The 22,102-nt window shown below is 42.3% G+C and overlaps 1 protein-coding gene across 2 annotated transcripts in view; it reads left to right on the top strand.

Moving 5' to 3' along the window:
• Positions 1-1,803: 1,803 nt before the first annotated feature.
• LOC129358164 (RNA-binding protein Musashi homolog 1) overlaps positions 1,804-22,102 on the top strand; it is a 32,362-nt gene continuing 12,063 nt past the window's right edge. Inside the window, exons 1-6 of one of the 2 annotated variants that reach the window (XM_055027034.1) lie at positions 1,804-1,958; positions 2,556-2,596; positions 3,365-3,446; positions 5,204-5,288; positions 16,937-16,978; positions 17,353-17,445. In XM_055027034.1, coding sequence (XP_054883009.1) covers positions 1,894-1,958; positions 2,556-2,596; positions 3,365-3,446; positions 5,204-5,288; positions 16,937-16,978; positions 17,353-17,445 — 408 coding nt within the window. In that variant the 5' untranslated portion in view covers positions 1,804-1,893. Of the gene's footprint in view, positions 1,959-2,555; positions 2,597-2,622; positions 3,259-3,364; positions 3,447-5,203; positions 5,289-16,936; positions 16,979-17,352; positions 17,446-22,102 lie in introns of those variants that run through there. The other variant, XM_055027035.1, reaches the window with a different exon arrangement.

Raw genomic sequence — 22,102 nt, 5'->3', positions numbered from 1 at the left:
TTTCCAAAATTTGTGAAACTTTGAAAAAACGATCAGGTAGGCTGCTAATAGGCCAGCAGTAACATTGTGCCATAGGAGATTCCAGCAAGAATGCTTTGTGTTTTTATGTGTGAAAACGTTCGTATTCACGTTTCAACTAAGCAGCAGGGTTGCACATTATATTCCTTTATTCCAAATAAAAGAAAAAAAATCTAACAGAGCCTTCTGGGAGAACGGATTATGGTCTGACTAAAGGGAACTTTTGAAGGTATGTTTGGCTCAGAAACGGCACTCCACATGATCAAAAATAACGCTAACTGTGGAGCATGACGGTGACAGGGTCATGCTCTGGGGTCCCTTTTCTTCAGATGGAGCTGAAGTTCTCGTCAGCGTAGATGAAGCCACAAATATCAGTCAGGTGTCACCCAGAAACACTAGGCTGTCTGTTTTAATGTTAAGTTTCAAGAGGTTTTTATTTTTCAGAGAGAGGAAAGGTCAGCAGGCCGGGTTTCAAACCTGCGACGCCTGCGTCGAGGACTAAGGCCTCCCAATGTTGGCGGTGCTTAAGTCCAGCGCCACCAGAGCACTCCCTATTTGAAGAATTTTGAAATAATTTTGCAGCTATCATATGGCAGCTTTATTTATTTTTTCCCAACTGACCTCTCCAGACTGTTTGCTGCCTTTTACACAATAACCACTCTCCAGCAACCCTGCAGAGAGCAGGAGATATAGAAAGTGCATTCCACTGCACGTGTTTTGTTTTTGTTGAAAAGTAAGAAAAAAAATCATCTAATAATTTGAAACCTATTTGCCGAACTCTTGTTTTTGAGCATGGAACTCCTTCCCATGCTGTCAAAAACAACCAATCATAGCAAGGAGGAAGGTCTTAGCACTGTCAATCAAGCTCATGTATCTGCTGTCGTTGGTGGCTGTGCTAGCTAGCTTGAGCATTCATGGCAGGTTCTGGTGTGGGGAACGAGCTATAGCATAACAGAGAGAAATCAATCAATCAATCAATCAAGTTTATTGGCATAGCACATTTGAGCACTTAAAAGGCCTTTTACATCTCAAAAACACAAAATTAAAAAGTCATACAGATATTGCAGTCACCGATTTGAGAAACCAGTAAGAAATATTGCATTTTGTCAAGTGGCATTATCAAAAACCTCTATGTGCATCATATATGTTGGCCAACGCAAGGGGGAGGGTCTGAGCAGCACCTACACAGGAAATATTTAAAGGTCTAAGACCCTCCTCCTGGCTCTCATTGGTTGTTTTTGTAGGACCATATTATTATATTGGGACGACAGTATGATATATATATATATATATATATATATATATATATATATATATATATATATATATAATATATATATATATATATATATATATATATAATGTCCTCCATTTGATGTTGTAATTCCACTAGCCTACAGGTTAGAATTGGCAGAGGACACTGTGGGTCCCGCTCCACTCAATACTCTTTAATGGACCATGCTGCTGTGATCAGCCAATGACAGCAGCGGCGGGGAAACACTACGGAGGGAGCGCCACTGGCAGCATGAACACAGCCAGCCAATGTGCGGGAGGGACGGGGCAGAGGAAAGGGGAGGGGCGGTCTGAGGCTACGGGAGAAAGCTGAGGTAGAGGGGCGGAGTTTCTCCCTGAGCGCGCGCATGCATTCGTGAGTTTCCTCACTCACCCCTCCTCTTTTCATCCTCCCCCACCCCCACCTCTGCTGCCCCTCCTCCTCCTCCTTCTCCCCCCACCCCGCTCCTCCTCCTCCTCCTGCTGCTGCTGCTGCTCTCATCGAGCCTGCCCGCCCCTGAGTCTGGAGCAGCAGCAGCGGTGGAAGCCTCACTGCCTCTCCTCGCCTCACCAGTGCGGGAACCACAGCAGCAGGAGAGCAGAATGGATACGGAAGGGAGCCAGAGCAGCCTGTCCTCCGGCACGGACAACTCCCCCCACGACCCCTGGTAAACGAGCCGGTCCGGAGCGCCGCCGCTCTCGCTTTTTTTTTTTCTTCCCCGGACCCGTTTTTGAGTTCACCTTGGACTTTAGTGGAGTTCCGCGCCGAGACAAAAGACGAGCACGCTGCGTGTGTGTGTGTGCGCGCGCGCGTGTCTGTGTACGTCTCTCTGTCTCTCCCTCTCTCTCTCTCTCTCTGAATGTGTGTGTGTGTACGTGTGTGTGTGGGATGGATCCACTCACCGGAGGAGACACAGACGCACCGCTTCTTTCCGCCCGCCCGCCTGCCTGCCTCCCTTCCTCCTCATCCTTCTTGTTTGTTTATTTCTCGCGGTGTTCCTCCGAACCGCCACGCTGCAACTTCTCCATCACCCCCGTCCTTCAGCACCACCATTACTATTCATTCCTCCTCCTCTGGGGGATTATAACGGCCCGGCCGGCCGACGGGTGACTTCGCAACATGGCCGATGCTTTCTTCTTTACTTTACTGATGCTAGATTACGCAGAGAAACCCTCCAGATTTGCTCGTAAATTGTGCTGGTGGGGGGAAGAGGCGCTGTGTGCTGTGTGTGACTTAACATGCGGCTTGTGTTTCTCTCATTCAGCAAAATGTTCATCGGGGGTCTGAGTTGGCAGACAACACAAGGTGAGCTGTCCCGCACTCTACTTTAACACTGTCTGGATGAAACAACCTCCTTCCTCCTCCTCCTCCTCTCTCCCTCTCCATGTGTGAAAACGCGCAGCTTCCACGCTTCTTGAAGTTGCACGGTTCCAGCACAGAAAGGCTGCTGCTCACCGAGGATCAGCTCTCAGGATTTAAGACTCGCAGAGACGCAGGAGATTAACACTGGAAATCGTGCACACATACAACTCGACTTGTCTGCCTCACCCCCCAACCTCCCTTCCTCCCTCCCCGCCTCCCCTCTCCTCCCCTCCCCGCCCGCATGTGCGCTCGTTGGCGCAGTTAACAACAGCGGATTTCACCTCTATTAAAGATAAATGGCGCAACATGATAAAAGTGATCGATTATTCGGAGGCAAAGCCGAAGTTGCGCGCCTGCTTATTCCCACGCTCCTCTTGTTGTTTTTCCCTCCCGCCGTCCGCGTTTTATTCCAGGAGACACGCATGCTCACAGTTTATTCTAGTTAGCCGTGTTATTATCCCACAGATGCTGCTGCTCTAAACCTGCAATCTATTCTGTTTTTTTCTTGTGGCCTTCGCTGTAAGCTGGGAGGTCTTGGAGGGACGCAAACACAACGTGGTCCACCCCGACCCCATTGTTTCTCTCCGGCCACCCCAGCAACACATGTGTGTGTGTGTGTGTGTGTGTGTGTGGGGAGGGTGTCTGCAGGGAGAACTTGTCCCCCTTCCTGAGTTTATTTAACAGTTTGCTGTCCCTCGTTGTCTTCCGCAGAAGGCTTGAGAGAGTACTTCTGCAAATTTGGCGAGGTGAAGGAGTGCATGGTGATGCGGGATCCCGTTACCAAGCGGTCGAGGTAAGAAGGGGAAGGAGGCGTGTGCGCCCCGCCGTCCTATCACTGGATGCCTCATGCCTGCTTTCCACGCTAATTCTCCAGGGGCGCCCCTAGAAAGTTTTTGAACGGGGGTGGGGTGGGGGTGACCGGATGATGACCACTGATAGTTTTCTGTTTGCACCAGTGGCTGGTTGATGCAAAAAGACACCATAATTCTATTTAAATACTTCTATCTACATGCAGAGCTGGGTAGTGACTAGTTGTCACTACCCAGTAGTATATCGAGTTATTTGTTCACTCCATGTACTTCCAGGAACATATTTCTTACCGTGCTGAACTTTTTTTTTTTTTACATTTCACTCATTGTGAAGCAGCACTTGACTGAAATGTCTGGATACTCGTGAGCAGCTTCACTGAGTGATGGACAAGCTTGTTTTACCTAAAAAAAAACCTCACCAGGCGCAGACACACGCCCACAGTTTCCGTGAACGTCGCATAACGTCTTACACGGAAAGAAATTGATTTTTGTTGTTTTGTCATGACGTTATTTGTCTGAATTATTTTTGAATTCGGTCCTCGAAACACCGTCACATTCACACATTTTCAAATCGTGGTCCGGCTGGTGATTTTCAAATGTTAAATGATTGATGCTTTGATCAGAACCTCAGCAGTCTTTTCACCAAATACATTTTTTCACTCTTCAGTAAAAACAGCGACTTTTTACTTTGTCTTGAAGCAGTGCTACCCAAACCCCCAAAACCCCCAAAACCGTACTTGAGTAGAGTTTTTGGGTTCTCTACCCACCTCCATACGAAAGCAACTGTTTGAAACTGCGTGGTTTCACAGCAGCTGAAGCTTCTCATTCCTTTTCTGATGTTTCGGGAGAGCTCATAGTTTTCCTTTGCAGGGAATAAATAGCCTGTTGCAGCACACTGCTGGCCAATCCGGCTAAAAGAAGAAAGTCGACAGGCTCTCCTCCTGGCAGTTGCAAAAAAAAGAGGCAAATTTGGTGGTTCAGGAAAATTTTTTTAATATGAAAAATTCAGATTTTTCTTAGCAGAAAGTCTGATTAATGAATGTGCTCATCGAATCTGAGCTACAGAACAGCAAAAACGTCTAATAAAGCGTACATTGGGTGGTTGAAAGCCAGATATTGGAACTGGGTAACCCTCATTTGTTTTGCAGGCTGTAGAGATAATTTGCTCAAATACTATTAGCAGTTTTTTTCTGTATATTTCTTAACTGCATCAAAACTGAAATCTCCAGCTATTTTTTAATTTTTTCTTCAACTGACAACATGCCTTTGGTGCACCCTTCACTTTTTTCAGTTCATTGAAAAAAAATCTGATAATGGTCACCAACGTACCACGATGCATGCGTGATGGTGCTGTAGTCCTTTAAGTTTCGGTTTAAATTTGGCAAAACTTTGGTTTAAATTGACACAGATATCTCCGTCAAAGAACTTGCAACACTTTACAGAGTCTACACCGCTGCCGTGTGCTGCAGTCAGGAATCAGGAGGTCAGGAAAAATGATCCCTGAAAAGCATGATTGGTGACTCTCTGTTCAAATCACCACATTTAGCAGCTTTAGTAATTGTTACGTTGTATTGTGGTTAGCAACGGTGGGAGTGATTGCTGCTAGCTGAAGCTCGTTCCCTAGCTTTGAGTTCGTACTTGTAGAAACTTACTCATGTAGGACCCCCTCGGCGGGGCCACTGAGCTTCTCCACCAAAGACGGCTGCATGTGTGTGTTTATTTCGTTCCTCTCCTCTTGCAGGGGGTTCGGCTTCGTTACATACGCAGATCAGGCCGGTGTGGAAAAGGTTTTGGCACAAAACAGACATGAATTGGATTCCAAAACGGTGAGTTTTCTATTTTGAAGCGCTTTATGGTTGGCTAACTTTTTCTGTCAGCATGGGTTTTTTTTTGGGGGGGTGGGGGGGTTAAACATTTCTTTTTTCATTCTTCCTCCTGCCTCTCTGTGCATTTTGCCTCCCACTGTATGGCTTGTAAAGTTTAGGAGTGCATTTTGGAGCAGCCACCCTTCCCTCCTCCTTCTGCCTCTCCTGTCTGCTCATTTCCCCGCTCCAAATCCCGGTTCAGGGCGCCAACATGAAAGCGTTCTTTCTTGGTCTTCATTGCCATGGTTACCTGGGGGACCTGAATGGGGTAGCGGGAGCCCCTGCTAACACCCCTCGCAGGTTTTATGCACAGCCACAGAGTGCACAGAAGTTGCTTCAGCTGAGTTTTAGGGAAGGGAAAAGTTGTTAGCGTTGAGTCCCAACCCGGGCAGATTCAGCCTGTGAGGTCTCCTCTTCAACATGGATGCAACTGTTGAGATTTTCAGGGAGTTGAAATGTTCCTGTAAAGAAGAAGAAAAAAAAAGAAACAATCCCCCCCCCTACACTCGTGGAGCATGAAGATTCAAATGTGGGTAAATGGGACAGACACTTTGGCAGAAAGAAGGTCATGCTTGTGTTTGGTTTTATTAATAAATATCAGGGCACGAAGAAAAGGCATGAGAGGACGTGTGAATCCCAGCGGCTTGCTTCTGGTGTGACGCCGAGCTGCTGACTGAGATTTGAATATCCATGAAGGTGTGAATGTTGCTGTCTTGGTCATGTAGATTGAGTGTGGGAGCGGGGACTGGGTGTGTCTTCGTCAGATTGAACTCACACACACGCTAACGCACGCACGCACGCATGCATGCACAATAGGATCATTTGAGAGTGAAAATTGGTGGCACAGAATGGCAGCAGAGCCGAGGGGTGGAGGAAAGGTAGAGCTGGGTGCAGTTGTTGGAGCAAGTCTGTTGCTGGGGGTGACGCCAGCCTCTGGAGACGGTGCTGTAGCGGCACAACCCAATGGGATTCATGTCTCCATAACAACTTCTCAGCTATTTTGCATTAACTTAAGGCGCTGGACCCAGTCGGGCGGCACAGCTCTGACACGGAGAGATAATGTCAAGTCATGCCAGACTTTCACTTTTTATACATCTCATTATTTCAAAGCTGCAGCTTCCAAATATTTGAAGATTTCTATAATTTTTTTACATTTTTTTTATTTTTACAGCCGTTATTAGATTTATTACAACACGCCTGTTGCTGTGTTCACTTCAAAGTGGGCTCTGAGCAACTGAGTCATATTACCTCTTTAAACTAGGTGCTGCTGAAGTATCTGAAAGTCAGAACCCTGTTTGCGTGTGTGTGTGTGTGTGTTTGCATGTGTGTGTGATTTTGGAAGCTCAGCTTGGCAGGTCGCTGGTGGGGATTAGACGCTGCCCTGTTACAAACCAAAATACTTTGCGGGGATGTAACGATATGAAAACTGGAGACTCAGGAGTCAGTCAGAGATTGGAATCTGCCGATTTTCTCTGACCAGCTTTTATAGGCAGGACATATACTGAAAAGCTGAGATTTTCTTTTACTTCTCATTAAAACTCCCAGTATTTTATTTAGTTATAAACATTTCAGCGAACAGAATGTTCTTTTAAGCCCCAAGCATGACATAGGAATGTGAGGATGTATCTATGAACATAAATATAGTGTCTTTAATGCTTTATCATTTGGTAAAAAGTGTTAAATATGCCTAAGATGTTGTGTATTTTTTTTCAATTCTTCAAATTTTTCCCCATTATTTGACTGATCTAAATAGGAAGTGTTCAAAGTGTGGCCTGTGGGCCTTTTGTGGCCCATGGACTGATTTTACGTGAGTCCAAACCTCTGGGCTCACGTGCTGGTGGGTTCAAATCTGACCCACCAGCACAGCCAGTGTCCACAGACGAAATCTACATAAAATAGAAAATGTTAGGCAGAATCAAAGTACTTATCTCTAGTTGACTAAGTTTTCTTTTTTGCTTTCGGTTTAATTTCTAAGTTAACGGGGCCACGACTAATCAGAAGCTGCGTCTCAAACTCAGCCCTCCGTCCACCTGTTCTTTAAAGTTTGCAGAATACAGCAAAGAATACTGTTTTGTTGATGAAACAGAGATCTAGGTGTTCTTTTTGCTGAGATTAAACAAAAAAAAAGTTTTGCAAATCAATAAAATAGAAGACAATGATTATCCAAAGTTAGATCATTGCTTAGCGGGTAAGAATAGTTAGTAAAAGTAAAAATGTCTTCACATCTATTTCAAAATAACATGCAAACCAACATCTTTCGCTTTCAGTTTTGTTAGCGGTTTATCATATATCCATTTAATGTGTAACGTCCAGGTCTTAGAGTCTTAGCGCTTGCATGCAATATTTGGAGGGAGATTATGTTTCAGGTGCAATGCATTCACACTCTGCATGCCAGTGATGTTTTTGATCAGTTGAAAAGCCATTTAACGCCCTTCATGCCAACACCTTTTATATTTGTGGAGATGCTAAAGCTCAGAGAAAGGTGGGGTGTGTTGCTAAAATGAAAAACATTATTGCAATATTTAACAATTGTATTCCAATCACGGGTTTTGTTGCATAAATGATATATATGTTGTACTGAATAACTTGTACAAAATGCACGAAAAGCAGTCAAACTAAAATAAAACACTTCTTTCTGAATATTCAGGATATCAAATATAATTGGACTGAACTAAATTAAAAGTAGAAAAGTAGTTAGTAGGAGCAAATAAGTATCCTGATAGTCTAATCTAAAAGTCAGCTCAGCTTATTCAGAGGGCTGCATGACGAGTAGATCAACACAGCATTGCTCTTTCACCACCTATTGCTGTGGACTGCTTTTTTTTCTTTTTTTTTTTGCTTGAAAGAATAACAAATTTGCCTGCTTGTAAATATTTTTGCTGTGTAGCCTAAGGAAGGAGCACCACACATCACTCTACTGCTGTAAATAGGTTCTGTAAAATACAGTTCTAAATTTAACGGTTGTTAATTTTATATTTCTAACACCAAAGCTGTTTATTTTGCTGCAAGAAGGTTAATTGTTTGCTTTTTTTGGTTTAAATAAAACTCAATCAGGCTAACTTATAACGTTTTTATAAATTTATTTAGGTTTCTAAACATAATATATAAAAATAAAATGCTAAAAACGTAAAAAGAAAAAAAAAAAGATTTATTGTCAGTTTGAAAAACCTGGCAAATATATCTACAATAAAACAATTTGGTTGTGATGTTGACAGATATAATTTAATTCCCTTTGTTTGTTTTTTCCAACCGTGTGTATGCACCGGATTATTTATTATTTCAGCTACAAATAAATCTCAATAAACTGGCCATTTTCTGTGGTTGCTCGTAAGCACAACGATGTAATTGGTTCCTGATGTTCCGACTCCAGCTTTTGCTTTTGAAACGGTCTGCACCAGAAGTGGCTGCAAGGCCAAATAAGAAAATTTGATGAATTTGTTGTGAAGAGACTAATGTGAGCAACATTTATTCGGTGTAAAGATGAATTTGTTGGTGGGTTTAGGCAGGTTCATGATCTTAGAAATCAAGGGCTAAAAGGCTTTCAAAACCGTTGAAATATTCTGGTATAACTTTCCTGATGTGTTACTGCCCCTCAATCGTCTGCCGCCGTCCACTGCTGGTCCACCCGGCTGAAAACAAGCTAAACTTTCCTTGTTGCTCATACGAATTTTTATGAACTGATTTGACTGCAAAATGTGCTCATATCCAGAGTGAAATTTAAAGGCGAGCTGTCCTTTTCTCTTATTAGAGTTTGTTAAAGTACAGTTGGCTGTAAAGCAGCGGGCTGCAGGCTAGCAATCTGAACAGACAGCTAGAGCAAACTTTTGATGCTCGAAAGGCAAAACCAGGGAGAAAAAAAATAATAACATCATATGCAGTATTTATTTCTACTATATTTTTGTTTCAAATCTGCACATACAGATCCCAGGAAGGTCAAATAAATGTTAAAATGCAATACCTAATAATCAACATGTTTTTTTTTTTAACTGATTGCTGCTTTTTTATTGATGTTTTTCCACTACAGTGAGCCACAGGTATACAGGAGCAACTCATACAGGCAGATACGCTGGTTTTCCTACTGGTAAACAATGAAGGCGTTAAATGCCCAGTAAAACAATGGCTGTGGTGGTGTGGATTATATGCTGAACTAAATGTACCCCTCTTGAGTTCTTCAGGTCTTCAACCCCCCCTTATCCTCCCAAAAAATAAAAAATATGCTGCCTGGGGCACCATACAGTCTTAGACTGGCTCTGGCTAAACAATAATAATAATGTTAATGGGTCAGCTGCTGATCTAGCTTTGTTTTCTTCTTACTCAGAGCTGGAAAAGGTTGATTTTTGTTCTTTGTTCAGACTGTATTTGCGAAATGCAGCTGCAGGAGTTTACATGTTTTCTCAGTTGTGGTCGTTTTCCAGAAACACCACATAAAAAATAATTGATCTGAAATAGATGAACTTCATGTTCAGTGTTGCTAAAATCAACGTATTACTTTTTTTTCCTGCAACACAGAAAAAAAAAAAAAGATCAGATAAAAAAAAAAAAAACAAATAAGACGTCTCTCTCGGGAATGAGGTAGAATAGTCGATGCTCCATTGTTTTCGCCCTCTAACGCCAAGCCTCAGGTTTGCTGGCGAAAGCCACAAAGGGGCAACGCTGGAGCCAGGGGAAGGTGCATGTGAGGGTTGTTTATCGGAGCAGCGAGGCTCACAGGGCGAGAGGGAAACTACATTAGCTGGTGCAAGGTCCATGCCAGTGGTTAAAAAGGTTATTAAACATTTACAGTACTGTTATGTCCTGGATTGTTTTTAATCCTCGTTTAAAAACGCTGAAAGTCACAGGTGAAATATCAGCAGAGCATTATAAATCCATAAAACAAACCGGAGGTTGCTGATTGTTTTCAGGGAGAGAGGTCTGGTGAGGCTGCTGTTTCTGGTTGGAGGTTAGATTTCCTGTCGGGGGCAAAGTATTGCCTCAGGCCCGTGGTGTGCAGTTGTGTTTTTCTGGACGCGGAGGGGGCATGGCTGGTACGGTGTTTGTTTTTCTCCGCGAAATGCTTCGCTGGAACCAGCTACAGGATTAGGAAGAGACGGGAGCACATGTTCCCAGAAAACGGACCGTCTCTGGGTCCAGTTACCCATAAACACTGGGCGTGTTATGAGTGAAGGATTGTTGAGCCTCATGGGTGGTGCGTCTAGTGGCAATGAGTCAGTAATGTGTGATCACTTAATGTTGTTATTCAATTAGAGGGATTGGGTCAACATATAATTTTGTAAATAGTGAGGGACCAATTAATCACCCTATTATCTCCTGAGTGGCTCTGAACGCTGAGCAGCAGGTCAAAGGGTAAAAAGAAAATCAGCTTTTTCTTTTTTCTCTAAACAACAAACCCATCAAAACTAAAAACTGGTCTCTGGTGTTCAAGTTTGGATACAACAACTAGCATGCACATTGACGCGTGTCTATTAGTTTGATAAAAAATCGGAGTCTAGATCAGCAGTTACGTTACTGAAAAGCAGAAAATGATTGGATGTGAATGTATGATGAGAAAATACAGAAAATTGCAGTTTTTAACTGCAGTTTTGAAATAAAGTTCAAAATAAGCATAAATTTCACATACTTTGAAGGATTACATCTTTTATATTTTTACACATTTTATGTGAAGGAATCACACATCACTTTTCAAATCATATTCCTTCCACTTCACAGTAATGCACCACCTTGTCTTGGCACTTCCAGTAAAACACACAGTTTGTTGACTGTAACATAAAGATGCAAGACTTTGTGCTCCAACACCTGGTTACTAGAGCTTGAATGCTAGCGGTGGCCCTTCGACTGGAAGATTAGCTGTTAATGCTGACGTGGACAAAACTGGAGCTGGGGGGTTGGAAGAGAATAGGAGAGGAGGAGGGGGAAGGCTCAGCTCCTGTGCCGTAATCAGTATGGATCTGAAAAGCAGCTAATCGGATTGAAGGAAACAAACTGGATTGGCCTTCCGAGGTTCGGCCTCAGATCTGTGGTTCAGACCTGCTCTCAAGGTGGGACCAGGACGCGCCCAGCCCGGCTGTGAGGGTTACGGGGTCAGGGTTAGGGTTGTGTTGCCGGCCCTCATTAGCGCGCTTCGTTAACTAATTACTCCACCGTTGTTCGTCTGCGCAGGTCGACCCTGCTGGCCTCAGCCCAAACCAAGCGTCCTCCCCTCACTCATCGACATGCCAAGTTCCCCCTTTTTCCTCTCCTCTTGTGTTTATAGCTTTTTGTTTAGCCTATATTGATCGTGCTGCCATGATGTGGCGGCCTGTGGCGCCTTTTTATCAGTGTGGCTGTTTGGCGTTTGGTTGGCGACTCGGCCAGAGTGTCCAGAAGAGGCAAACCCGTCATATGGCCGCTTCAGTCGGTGCTCCTGTCGGATTAAAAGTGCATGCTTGTGTTTGTGTGACATTTGCGCCGCATTACATGGGAGCCTATGTGAGCATATACGTAAGCGTGACTGGGAGGGTCACTCAGGAGGCCCGGTTCCTCTGCGGGGCCCATCTGTTTTGCAGTCTTTGTCCTGTTAATTAATGAAATCAGAGGGGCTGCCTGCTGGGACGGCCCCCGCTGCACCGCAACGCCGGACATGCCCACTTTCTCATGGGCTGACTGTTTCACAAATGAACACCTTCTCTCTCTTCCTGTCCTTTATCTCATCCTCAATGTCTAATTTCCCGCTTTCTACCTCTCCGTCTATTTATTTGACCCTCTGTCCTTTACACTATTTTTGTTTTTGTTTTTTTTCTAGTTTGTTACACTGGTGGATGCGCAGCGCCAAGCGAGGTGACTATTTGTTGTAGATTAGTGTAGATTTTAAAAGCTAAACCACTAAAAAAAAAAAGAAGGAAGAAGAAGAGAGAATGAAATCATAATTTAGGCTCTGCTGTCACTTTGCTGCTTAGATTGAGCGGAGGTTGGTTGTCATGAAGCAGGATGTTAGTCAGACCATTTCACGAACACTCAGTTGTAACTCTTCTCTGTCAGGTTCAGGCAACTTTTTCTCCCCTTCCTGTTACATCTTATTTATTTTATTATTATTTTTTTACTACTATCTACAATTTCACAATCCTGACTGCTTCTGGTCGCAGATCAAGCCTCTGAAGAGTTATTCCTGAGTGTTGAAAACAGTGACCTGGCTACATCTTTTTCTTTTCTCCTCCTCTTCTTGCTTTGTGGCCTTTCTGTCTTCCTCGAGGCTAATCCGCCACTCTGACAGATGCTTTAGTTTTCATTTATTTTATTTTATTTATTTATTTATTTTTTGCCTCCCTCAGAGAACAGCCAGATGTAGAAATTGGATCTTAGATGCATTCTGTGTTTTTCTACTCAAGTGGAATGATTATTTTTAACAGCATGGCATGATTGTAGCTGTAGTGTCATTATTGCAGACGTTGCTTTAGGTCTAACCTAGAGTAGCTGGTAACCATCACATTGGGGTGTTTGTTAGTGTACGAGTTTACAGGTGCTTGGTCAAATGGGAAATATAAAATATGTACATGTCACATGAGCGTAATAAATGCTACCTGATATTACTCTGTCAGACAGGATTCTCAAGAATGTGATATTTGGTAGCAAAACTATTCTTATGACGTAGATTTGCATCAATCAGGCTTTTACTGGCCGATGCAGATTTTCCAGCTTTTCTGAAGGTCTTGTTTCTCGATTTCTGTTTAATTTCCGGCTACATTGGAGATTTTTTGGCTCAGCGATGATTTGTTAAAGCTCTGACTTGCCCATGCTGTTTTTACCCGACTCAGTTTGGGAACTAAACGTAATGGCAAATATTTTCCTTTTTCTACTTTCTGAGCAAATGTAAAAGAATGTAAACATGCTTAGGATGATAAATCTACGAAGAATAAATGCATGACATGAATGAAACAATACAGACGTAACAGAGGTGTTTCTCTTTGGGTCAATGAAAAATGCAAAAACAGTAAAAACCTCACGGGATGGTTTGGGATGGTGCTATCTATAAATAATGAAGAAATGCCTCGTTTAGTCCTCTACAAGACAAATTCATAAACAAACTTACCTGGTTTGTCACATGCCTAATGATGTAAAAATGCACAATATCACAAGATTTTTCCCCACAAGCTCATTTAGTTTAGAATAAGCAGATACTCCACTGGGATATTTCTAACATCTACTGATCCCAGCATGTTTCATGACGTGCAATATGGAACATGATAGTAATAACTGGACTTTATAATTGTTTTGTGACACAGGACACATATAGCTTTCCTTGAAAATGGCTTTACGTGTTTTGTTTTTTCTTATTTTTATCTGCAAACATACTATTGCTAAAAAAAAAGAAGCATAATCTCTTATCTTCCTCATTCAACAGTGTTCATTTCAGTGCAACCTGGTAGTTCTGAGTTATTGACGATTTACTGGAAAAGTGTCTAATTTTTAGTTTCTAAGGGGCCAATCGCTGACCCTAATCAGCGAAACTGAAAGAGTAATTTGACAGATGTATAATCCACTAAAACAGATACTTCCCAAAACTATATGCCTGTGATCCTTGTTAGATTCTATTTTAGATTTGACCAAAACAAAAACATTTTTTTTGCTGATGTGGATGCTTTACTTGAAAAAAAAAAAGTCTTCCGCTTTAATGTGTTCATTTAACGCGATTTCCTTCATTTTCGAGTATTTGACATCTCTCCAGTAAAAATTGGTGGATTGTGATGTGATATGTTCAATGATTTTAGTCAATAAAACATATTTGGTGTCAAAGCTAATCCAGATATTTGACAAATGTCATGCAGACACAAAAAATCACAAAAACAAGTCAAACAAGCGGGGCTTTTTTGTTGTTTTTTTTTTCCCCTACTTTTTTTTTTTGTGATTTATTTTTGTGTCAAATGTGATTCGGCTTTTGATCGCTGTCAGCCTATGGTGGGTCCATGTCTCTGCCTCTCATGGCCTCAGGCGGCTTTACTTTTCTAGTCATGTCTGACCATTTAAGAGCAGGTGGGCTGATTTCGACACCAGAGGCTTATAAGTCACTTCCTGGTCAGACTAAACCCAGGAACATGCCTCCAACTTTGCACCGAAAATAAATATATAAACATATTTGTCTTTTTGCATTTGTTTCATTCTGGAAATTTTTGTTATATATATATATATATATATATATATATATATATATATATATATATATATAGATATATATATATATATATATATATATATATATATATTTTTTTTTTTTTTTTTTTTTTTTTGGAGTGCAGGTGCTCTGTACTCTGCTCTGCACTGATTGAGTACGAGTAATAATTTTTTCCTGCATGGTGTTTAAAGACCATCTCAGTCACACCGATCTATCATGTTACATTTATCTCGGATACTATAATAAACTGCTTTGTTGCCTCTTTTTTTTTTTGTGACCTCGCTCCGTCGTCGTGCTGCTGTTTGCCGTTTGTCGCCGTCGGCTTCTGTCACCTTCCTCTTTGTGCTCAGACCAGCTGGAGGTGACATGACTCTTCTCATCTTTGCGTCCCACTTCAAGGTGCAAAGTCCTTCTGCAATCCCTTTCAAGGGCGCTGCAGCTGCATCTTGGTTACACGGCGTTGTGCTCTCCGAGTGCTGGTAAATCTGAAGCACTTAAAGGCTCTCAAAGGATGTATTTGCCATCAGAAGCGAGCAATTATCACTGTAAAGAGATAAAAGGTTCTTTTCAGAAACGTCAAATGAGGAACCTATTTAATAATGCCTATATTGTTCACGTTATATCTAATTATTTTTGGATGTTGGGCAGACTGTAGATGCCAATCGCAATTCAATACACCTAATAGCGGCCATGTGAGACACAAGAGGCTTTGCTTCACAGATCCAATTAATGCGACATAGATGGAAACCCCTAAGACTATTATACACTACAAGGTCCTGTGACCTAAAATCATCTCTCTCAGCTGGCATGAGTGCGAATAACACGAGATTCCGCGCAAATATAAAATGCCAGGCCAGGCTTTGCATATTTAACATTATTAAAATGCCAGCACATTCAAAGCTCATTTATTTCTAATTTTATCTGCAACCTTGACCACTGCTGAGACATTCCAGTGGAGTCGGGGGGGGAGGGGACTCTGGATACAGTCAAATCTGACTAATCCAAAATGGTGGTTGTCAGGATTTGTGAGACTTAGAAAAAAAAACCCACATTCATCTTAAATGTATTCCGAATATTAAATGCTCATTTTAGATCTCAGGCCGCTCCGCTTTGTCTTCTTGGTGGCGGTCCGGCCGAGTCCCAGCAGAAAATTTGGAGAAAGTATGAATTGTTACCTCGCTGACTAATTTGTTCCTGTTGACTGTTTGTGTGGCTGCTGGGTTTGGATTTGTGGGGGCTTGCATAAACAAGGGGCTACTATACATATTCACAGATTAGCATACATTCTATTTCAGGACTTTAGTGCTTCTTCACAAGTAGTCAGATTTACAAACTTGTGTGTTGTGACTAATTCTGGTTTTTATTTACCGCTGCAAGAATTTGCTGCTTCTGAACAGAATATAGAGCAGATCCAGACTTAGTGACTTTGCTGCATAAATAAAAGATTTTCATGGTGGGTGAGGTCAAAGCCCTGACAGTTTGCCACATTATCGTTTGCATTTCTTGTGTTAATACCGAGCTGTGAAGATTTGATTTGCTTTCAAGAAGATTTCTTCTCGTTTTTGCTTTGTCGCCACATTAAAAGTTTTAGATTTTGAAACAAATTTTAACATCAAAGATAAACTCAGAAGTAGAAATAAACTTCTTTATAATAAGGATTTCATTTTGTAAATGAAAAAAAACTATCCCAAACAATCTGATCACGTGAGAAAAAGTAATCAACCCTCTAAATCTGCTAACTGTTGTTACCGTCCTGGGCAACAATAGCTGCCATCGAACAGGTTTTGGCCTACTCTTCTGTGCAGAACTGTTTAATTGCTCATATATTTATTTATTTTTTTTTTTTTTACAAATTCAGCCTGTTTAAGGTCATGCCACAATATCTCAGTCAGATGAAAGCCCAGCACTTTGACTAGGCCAATCCTGAACCTTCATTTAGCTTTTTTTGAGGCATTCAGTTGTAGACTCGCCGACCAGCATGTGACCGCCACCACGTTTGACTGTCAGTATGATGTTAATGAACTAAAATGCTCAGTCCACAGAATATTGTCCCTATAGCTTTGAAGATCATCTAGATTTTTCGTTGTTTGTTTGTTTTTCCTGTTTGTCCACAGCAAACTTACTTTTCACACATGACCAGACAGGCTTGGTTTGATAGTTAATAATGTTGTTGCTTTTTGTTTGGGGCAGGAATGTAATTCTTAATGCAGCTTTTGGTATCTTTTATTCATTTTGACATTTTGTCATTAAATTGGATGAGCTGTAACTCAGTGGGAGGCAGATCTTTAAACAATGTAATTAAGCCTAAACATAAATGAAAAGCCCTATAAAACACAAACAGCAAACCCAGGAGGGGAAGGGTTATCACTTCAGTGCTTTACGCTGTACTTTAAAATAATCCATCAATATTTAATTTTATGTCTGCTCCACCAGCGTTCATAACTGGGTTTAAATCTTTCCCCCGCAGATCGACCCAAAGGTGGCGTTTCCCCGCCGGGCTCAGCCTAAGGTGAGTGCCCCCTCACAGATGAGTTAACAGCGAGGTGATGATGTCATATATCACCCCTAATCCCTACATCCTGGTTGGCTGGGATAAGACTCGGGCCCGTGACCAGAAAAGAGCTGCAGTTCACTTGTTCAGCCTGACACCGTGACCACATTCTCTGCTCCCTGACCCCTGACCTGACTCCTGAAATGACACAGATGCATGGTAGTTCCTGCTTCCTCATAAATTCATAGGATTCATACATGAACGGACGCAGAGCTGAGCACACGTCAAACCCGTAGAACTAGCAGGCAAATCCTTGAACAGAAACGTGACACCTGCCAACGTACAGTCTGTGTCTCATGAAGGACGTCTTCTCGTTCTGATTGTCTTTCCAGCTTGTGACCAGGACAAAGAAGATCTTTGTCGGAGGACTTTCAGTCAACACAACCATCGAAGATGTGAAGCAATACTTTGACCAGTTTGGAAAGGTGAGTTTTTACAAACATGCTGTGTTCAGGCCATGTTATCCTTCATGGAGGCAAACATCTGAATGGAGTTCAAGATAGTTTTATTTTTCATACCATTGCCCTTGCTGCTACATTTTTTGCTGCTTTGTTGTTTTGTAGTTAGAGTTGAGGAATTAATACTCTACCCATTGGTTATTTGCACGGAATGAGTTGGGCATACACAGTCGCTGTCTGACTTCCGCGCTGAATCTGCGAGGACGTCGGAAGGGGCGAGAGTAACACACATTTGCATGCAAGGCTTGCATGCAGAGACGTATGAAGAAGGCAGTTTCTCTCACACAACACTTGCTTTGCAAATTTGTCAGCCTGAAAGTTATGTAGCTTGTGAAATCGTAATTAGTCGGGTAGATATTAGATTTATCAGTCATGTGATCAAATGAACAGAAAATAAAAGTTTTATTTCCAATTGGGATTACAAACATCCATCAGCTAATAAGCAAAATTTGTTTGTCTTCTCTTTTACTCTGATGTGTTCTGACTACTTTTTGCTACAGCTAACAAAGAATATCTATGCATTTTTATATGCAGGAGCAGGGGAATTATGTCCAGTAAAACACATGTTCAAGTCATATTCTGTCTCATTTGCAACTCATTTTTTGGACACTCATTTTACAAATAACGTTATTTGTTTTCTTCTCGTTTGGCTAGCCGTTAGCCAGCTTAGCTAACACTGCTTAAACCTTTTTTCTCTAAGAAAAAAGGTTTAAAATAAATGGTCTCATCATTATTTTTGTCATTTATTCTGAACTTTTCATTCATTTTTTTTCTCTTGCCTTTTTGCCAGTTATGTTCTTAGCTGAGGCGTTAGCGTCCCGTGGACGACTCATGGCGCTTTTTTAAAAGAAGCATTTCAGCTTTTATTTGTTGCTAAATCAAATTAGACTGCAGGCTTTCCGTGTACTCTCACACATGTGAAGGTTCGCCCTACAGAAGATCAGGTGCCTCTGGGCAACCCCAGATTTCTGCAAACCTTTTCTGCTCCAAAGAGTTTCCTTTGAAAAATTAGGAGCAGAAACCGAAAGCGCTGGTTGACACTAAACCTGACTCTGCATTCATTGGTGTTTTTGCTAATCTGCCACTGCCCTAACTCAAAAGTGTTCATTCGCTCGCCGCCTTTGTTTTGCTGTTTTGCTCATTTCCAATCAAATTGCCTGGGGGGGGGGGGTTCAGCCTCGGTGTTTGTCCTTCTGTAGCCTCTTTGAATGAAATTTGGTCAAAGAAGCCCATGCTGTGGAGACAGATGAGTGGCCGGGGGAGAGGGAGGAAGAGAGCAGGAGGGGAACAGAAGAGAGAGAGATGGCAGGGGACTGAAAGGGAAGAAGTAGCCCCCCATGGAGACAGAGGAAGGGGATCTCTGGGAAGGTTGAAGGGCAGAGAAAAAGGGAGGGATGCTGAGATGGTGAGGAGCATAAGTAACTGTTAAAAGACAAAAATACATAAAATCTAGTCTTAATGCATTGCATTTTGAGTTACGCTGAGTTGTACTAACTTATCAAAAACAACAGCTGTGCCGTGCTCCTCCTTGTCCCCCCAAAAATCAGTTCTTCAGACACCATCCCACTCCACACAAACAGCCTGCTCCTGCCCCTCTCTGCTTGTTGCTGTGGTGACCTGCCTTCGCCCATTGTCCTGCTGTAATCCAGTGTATTTTTACCCCCCCCTCATCCCTTACCAAAAAAAAAAAAGAGTGAGAAGTGTGCAATTGCATGAACTGGAAGATGTGTGTGTGCGCACATGACGGTGTGACAGTGGTGTCATCGTCATGGCTGCAGAGGGAGGCGAGCTTGCATACATTTGTGGAGACACAGACAGACAGTGGGGCTCACAGGCACTGATCCAGTTGTCACAAACATTAAGTGTGCGCCTGTGCTGCTGTCGGTGAGCAGGACAGTCTGAAAATGAGCACCGCTTTAGGTTGTTGGCCTAATGGGTTGGAAGAAATTAACAGCGTGAAGCTCCTTCTGTCTTGTGTCTGGCTGGGCTTTTTCTATCTCTCTCTGTCTCTCTCTTTTGGCCTCTGACTCATGCCTGCGCTATTACCATATTTCAGGTGCTGGTTCAAATTTAAACGCCTTAATTATTAGTCACGGATGCAGATTCCACGTGTGACCATCACACCCGTTCAGGTAGGCCGTGCTGACACGGATGAGCTTTTCTAAAATGGCAGTTTGCGGTTGTGTGCTGAATCAGTTTTCCTCGGTGATTACACACACTCATATCTAAGACAACAGTCCCTCCGCGGGGACGAGGGAATATTTGGACTGTTTGGACATGTGAGAGCAGAGCCGCATCACGGATAGCGGCAATCCCACAGCGCATTCCCGCTGAGCAAGAAGTATTCCTTGTTTATTATCTGAGCCGGGCTGCAAGGTGCAGGTTTAGATGTTACAGAGCCCAGTGTCCTGTTTATTTTTTTATACCGTGGCTCTGCCTCGCAAGAAAAACACAGAATGCACTACGCGTTTTGACGCAACTCTTTGATTCTCGCTGGGATTTATTTTTTTTTTGCAGCAACACATCTCAAAGCAAACTTCATGCGAGTGCGTGTTGACGTTGATTTTTGTATATATTTTTTTTGCCGTTTTCGACCAAACCGAAGAGGTGAAGGTGTCTGCTTATGCAGGTTTTCCACCTGAACAAGTCTCAGCTCCTGAGAGCTGGCAACGTTGGTGAACGTTGCCAGGCCAAGAAGACTGTAACAAGCATGTTTGTTTGAAAAATTCATCCGGAACCTGAGGTGGAGGTCTTGAAATCCCCCCTCGGCCAAGAACAGTCCTCTGCTTTTTGGCTGAAGCTAAAAATAGAACTTATTGACGACCCAGATGTGTTTTAAACTGGTGCTAACCATCAGACCATTTCATAATTAGCATTTCAGATCTTTTGCTCACATAGCTTCTAGTTCTGGTAAAGCCAGGGAATTCCTGTTTTCATACCTCTTTATCCTACCTTCTCCACTCTGCATACCTAAAACTAGGCTACCTGACAAGGAAAGACTCATTTAAACCCCAACCCCCAGTCCAGCTTTTTTTTTCCTTTTTCTTTTTTTTTTTTAACTCCTACAGCAAAATGAGTGGATATGTCAGAGCTTTAACCAAAGAAAGAAGTGGATAAGACAGAAAATGCATCACGTTCGTGGCAGACGGGCGGGGGGAAAAAAGTTGGGACTCCGCTCACCCATGTGAGCTGGCGATTAGAAGGCTTGACTGAGCACTTTGTCTGCTGGCCTGTTTAGAAAGAGATGGCCGGAGAGCCAGAGCGAAAACCAAAGAGGGAGATGTGAAGAGACAGCGGGGGGAAAAATGTGAATGCCACCTTTCATAATCTCTCAGAAAAGTTTAATGGACTTGTCAGCAAACACTTGTTCTTTGGACAATAGCCGTACGCTTCGATGGCAATGGAGTATTTTTAAGCCTGGGCTCGAAAGGCTGCTCAGGATCTTGGTTGACCCTTGTTTCTGTACGTCTGGGAAGCCAGAATTTGAGAATACGGCTTAACTTTTCTACTCTCCAGAATAACTAGTGACTGTGCTGCTGCTGCTCCTGCTGCTGCTGCACCAATCTCAGACTCCCACTGCTATGCAATCAGATTGTTTTACGGCACCCTCGGAAGAGGACATCGTGAGAGCAACTTTCTGATTGGTTTTGGGTGTAGTCTGAGCTCGCACACATGATTGAGTGCTTTACATGCCTGCAGACCTTTACTTGAAGCACTAGCTTTTTTTGTACTTTAGAATATCTTTTTTATTATTGTCATTATTTACATAAATGTCGAAAGCCACAAACATAGCGTTTCATTGCTGTATCTTCATACACGCTGCCAATGCTATGTACTGTTTTCCAGCATCCAGTATTGGGTAAAACTTTGACCGTGTGAAATTTTTTTCAATGAGTTTGATTTCTCTTTAAGGTGTATATTATAGTACAAGAAGAAATAGAAACATGAAGCCATAAGAGCAGCGTTTTTTTAGGCAATGCTTAGAGGTCACACACCTGATATAGAGGTTACAGTCCTGCAAATCTTTAACTAAAGCACATTAGCATTGTTGTGCATGTTATGTTTACTTTTCTACATGACAAATAGCAAATCCCGCTAATGCTAAAGGCAAGGCTATCTGTTCTTGTGACGATTTGAATTGAAAGCAGCTAATTTCCTGAATCCGATTTCTCTTTATAAAGGAGGAAAAGGTGCATAAGATGATGCACTGACAGCAGTGGTTCTGGCAATGTCCAGAACTTGCACGCATTTAGCTGATGGAAATTAACATTTTTGTCTTATTTTCATCTATAACCTTCAAATAAAGAGCACGCATGTTTAGCTATCTGAGTTTGAATAGATTAACGAGTAGCAGCAATGTAACTGGAGATGGACTGAACATTTTTGATGCTGATTTCCAATATCCAATTTTTCTAAAGTTTTCAACTGCCCAACCCCACTTACTATAAAACTGTTTTAGCTTTATAAAGACAAAAATGATTACATTAGTGCACTTTAGACCTCCAATAAGAAATTGCATTAGCAGTTAGCCAAGCAAGGATTATGCAAACAGTTTCAGTGATTATACTGTAGAATACAGATCCTTTGAAGCTTTTAAAAGGGGATTAATGCACTATAGATATGG

This window comes from Poeciliopsis prolifica, unplaced genomic scaffold (genome assembly GCF_027474105.1).
Source record: "Poeciliopsis prolifica strain line A6 unplaced genomic scaffold, Auburn_PproV2 SCAFFOLD003, whole genome shotgun sequence".
In the NCBI taxonomy this organism is placed as follows: domain Eukaryota; kingdom Metazoa; phylum Chordata; class Actinopteri; order Cyprinodontiformes; family Poeciliidae; genus Poeciliopsis; species Poeciliopsis prolifica.
This window is presented reverse-complemented; position numbering and strand designations above follow the sequence as displayed.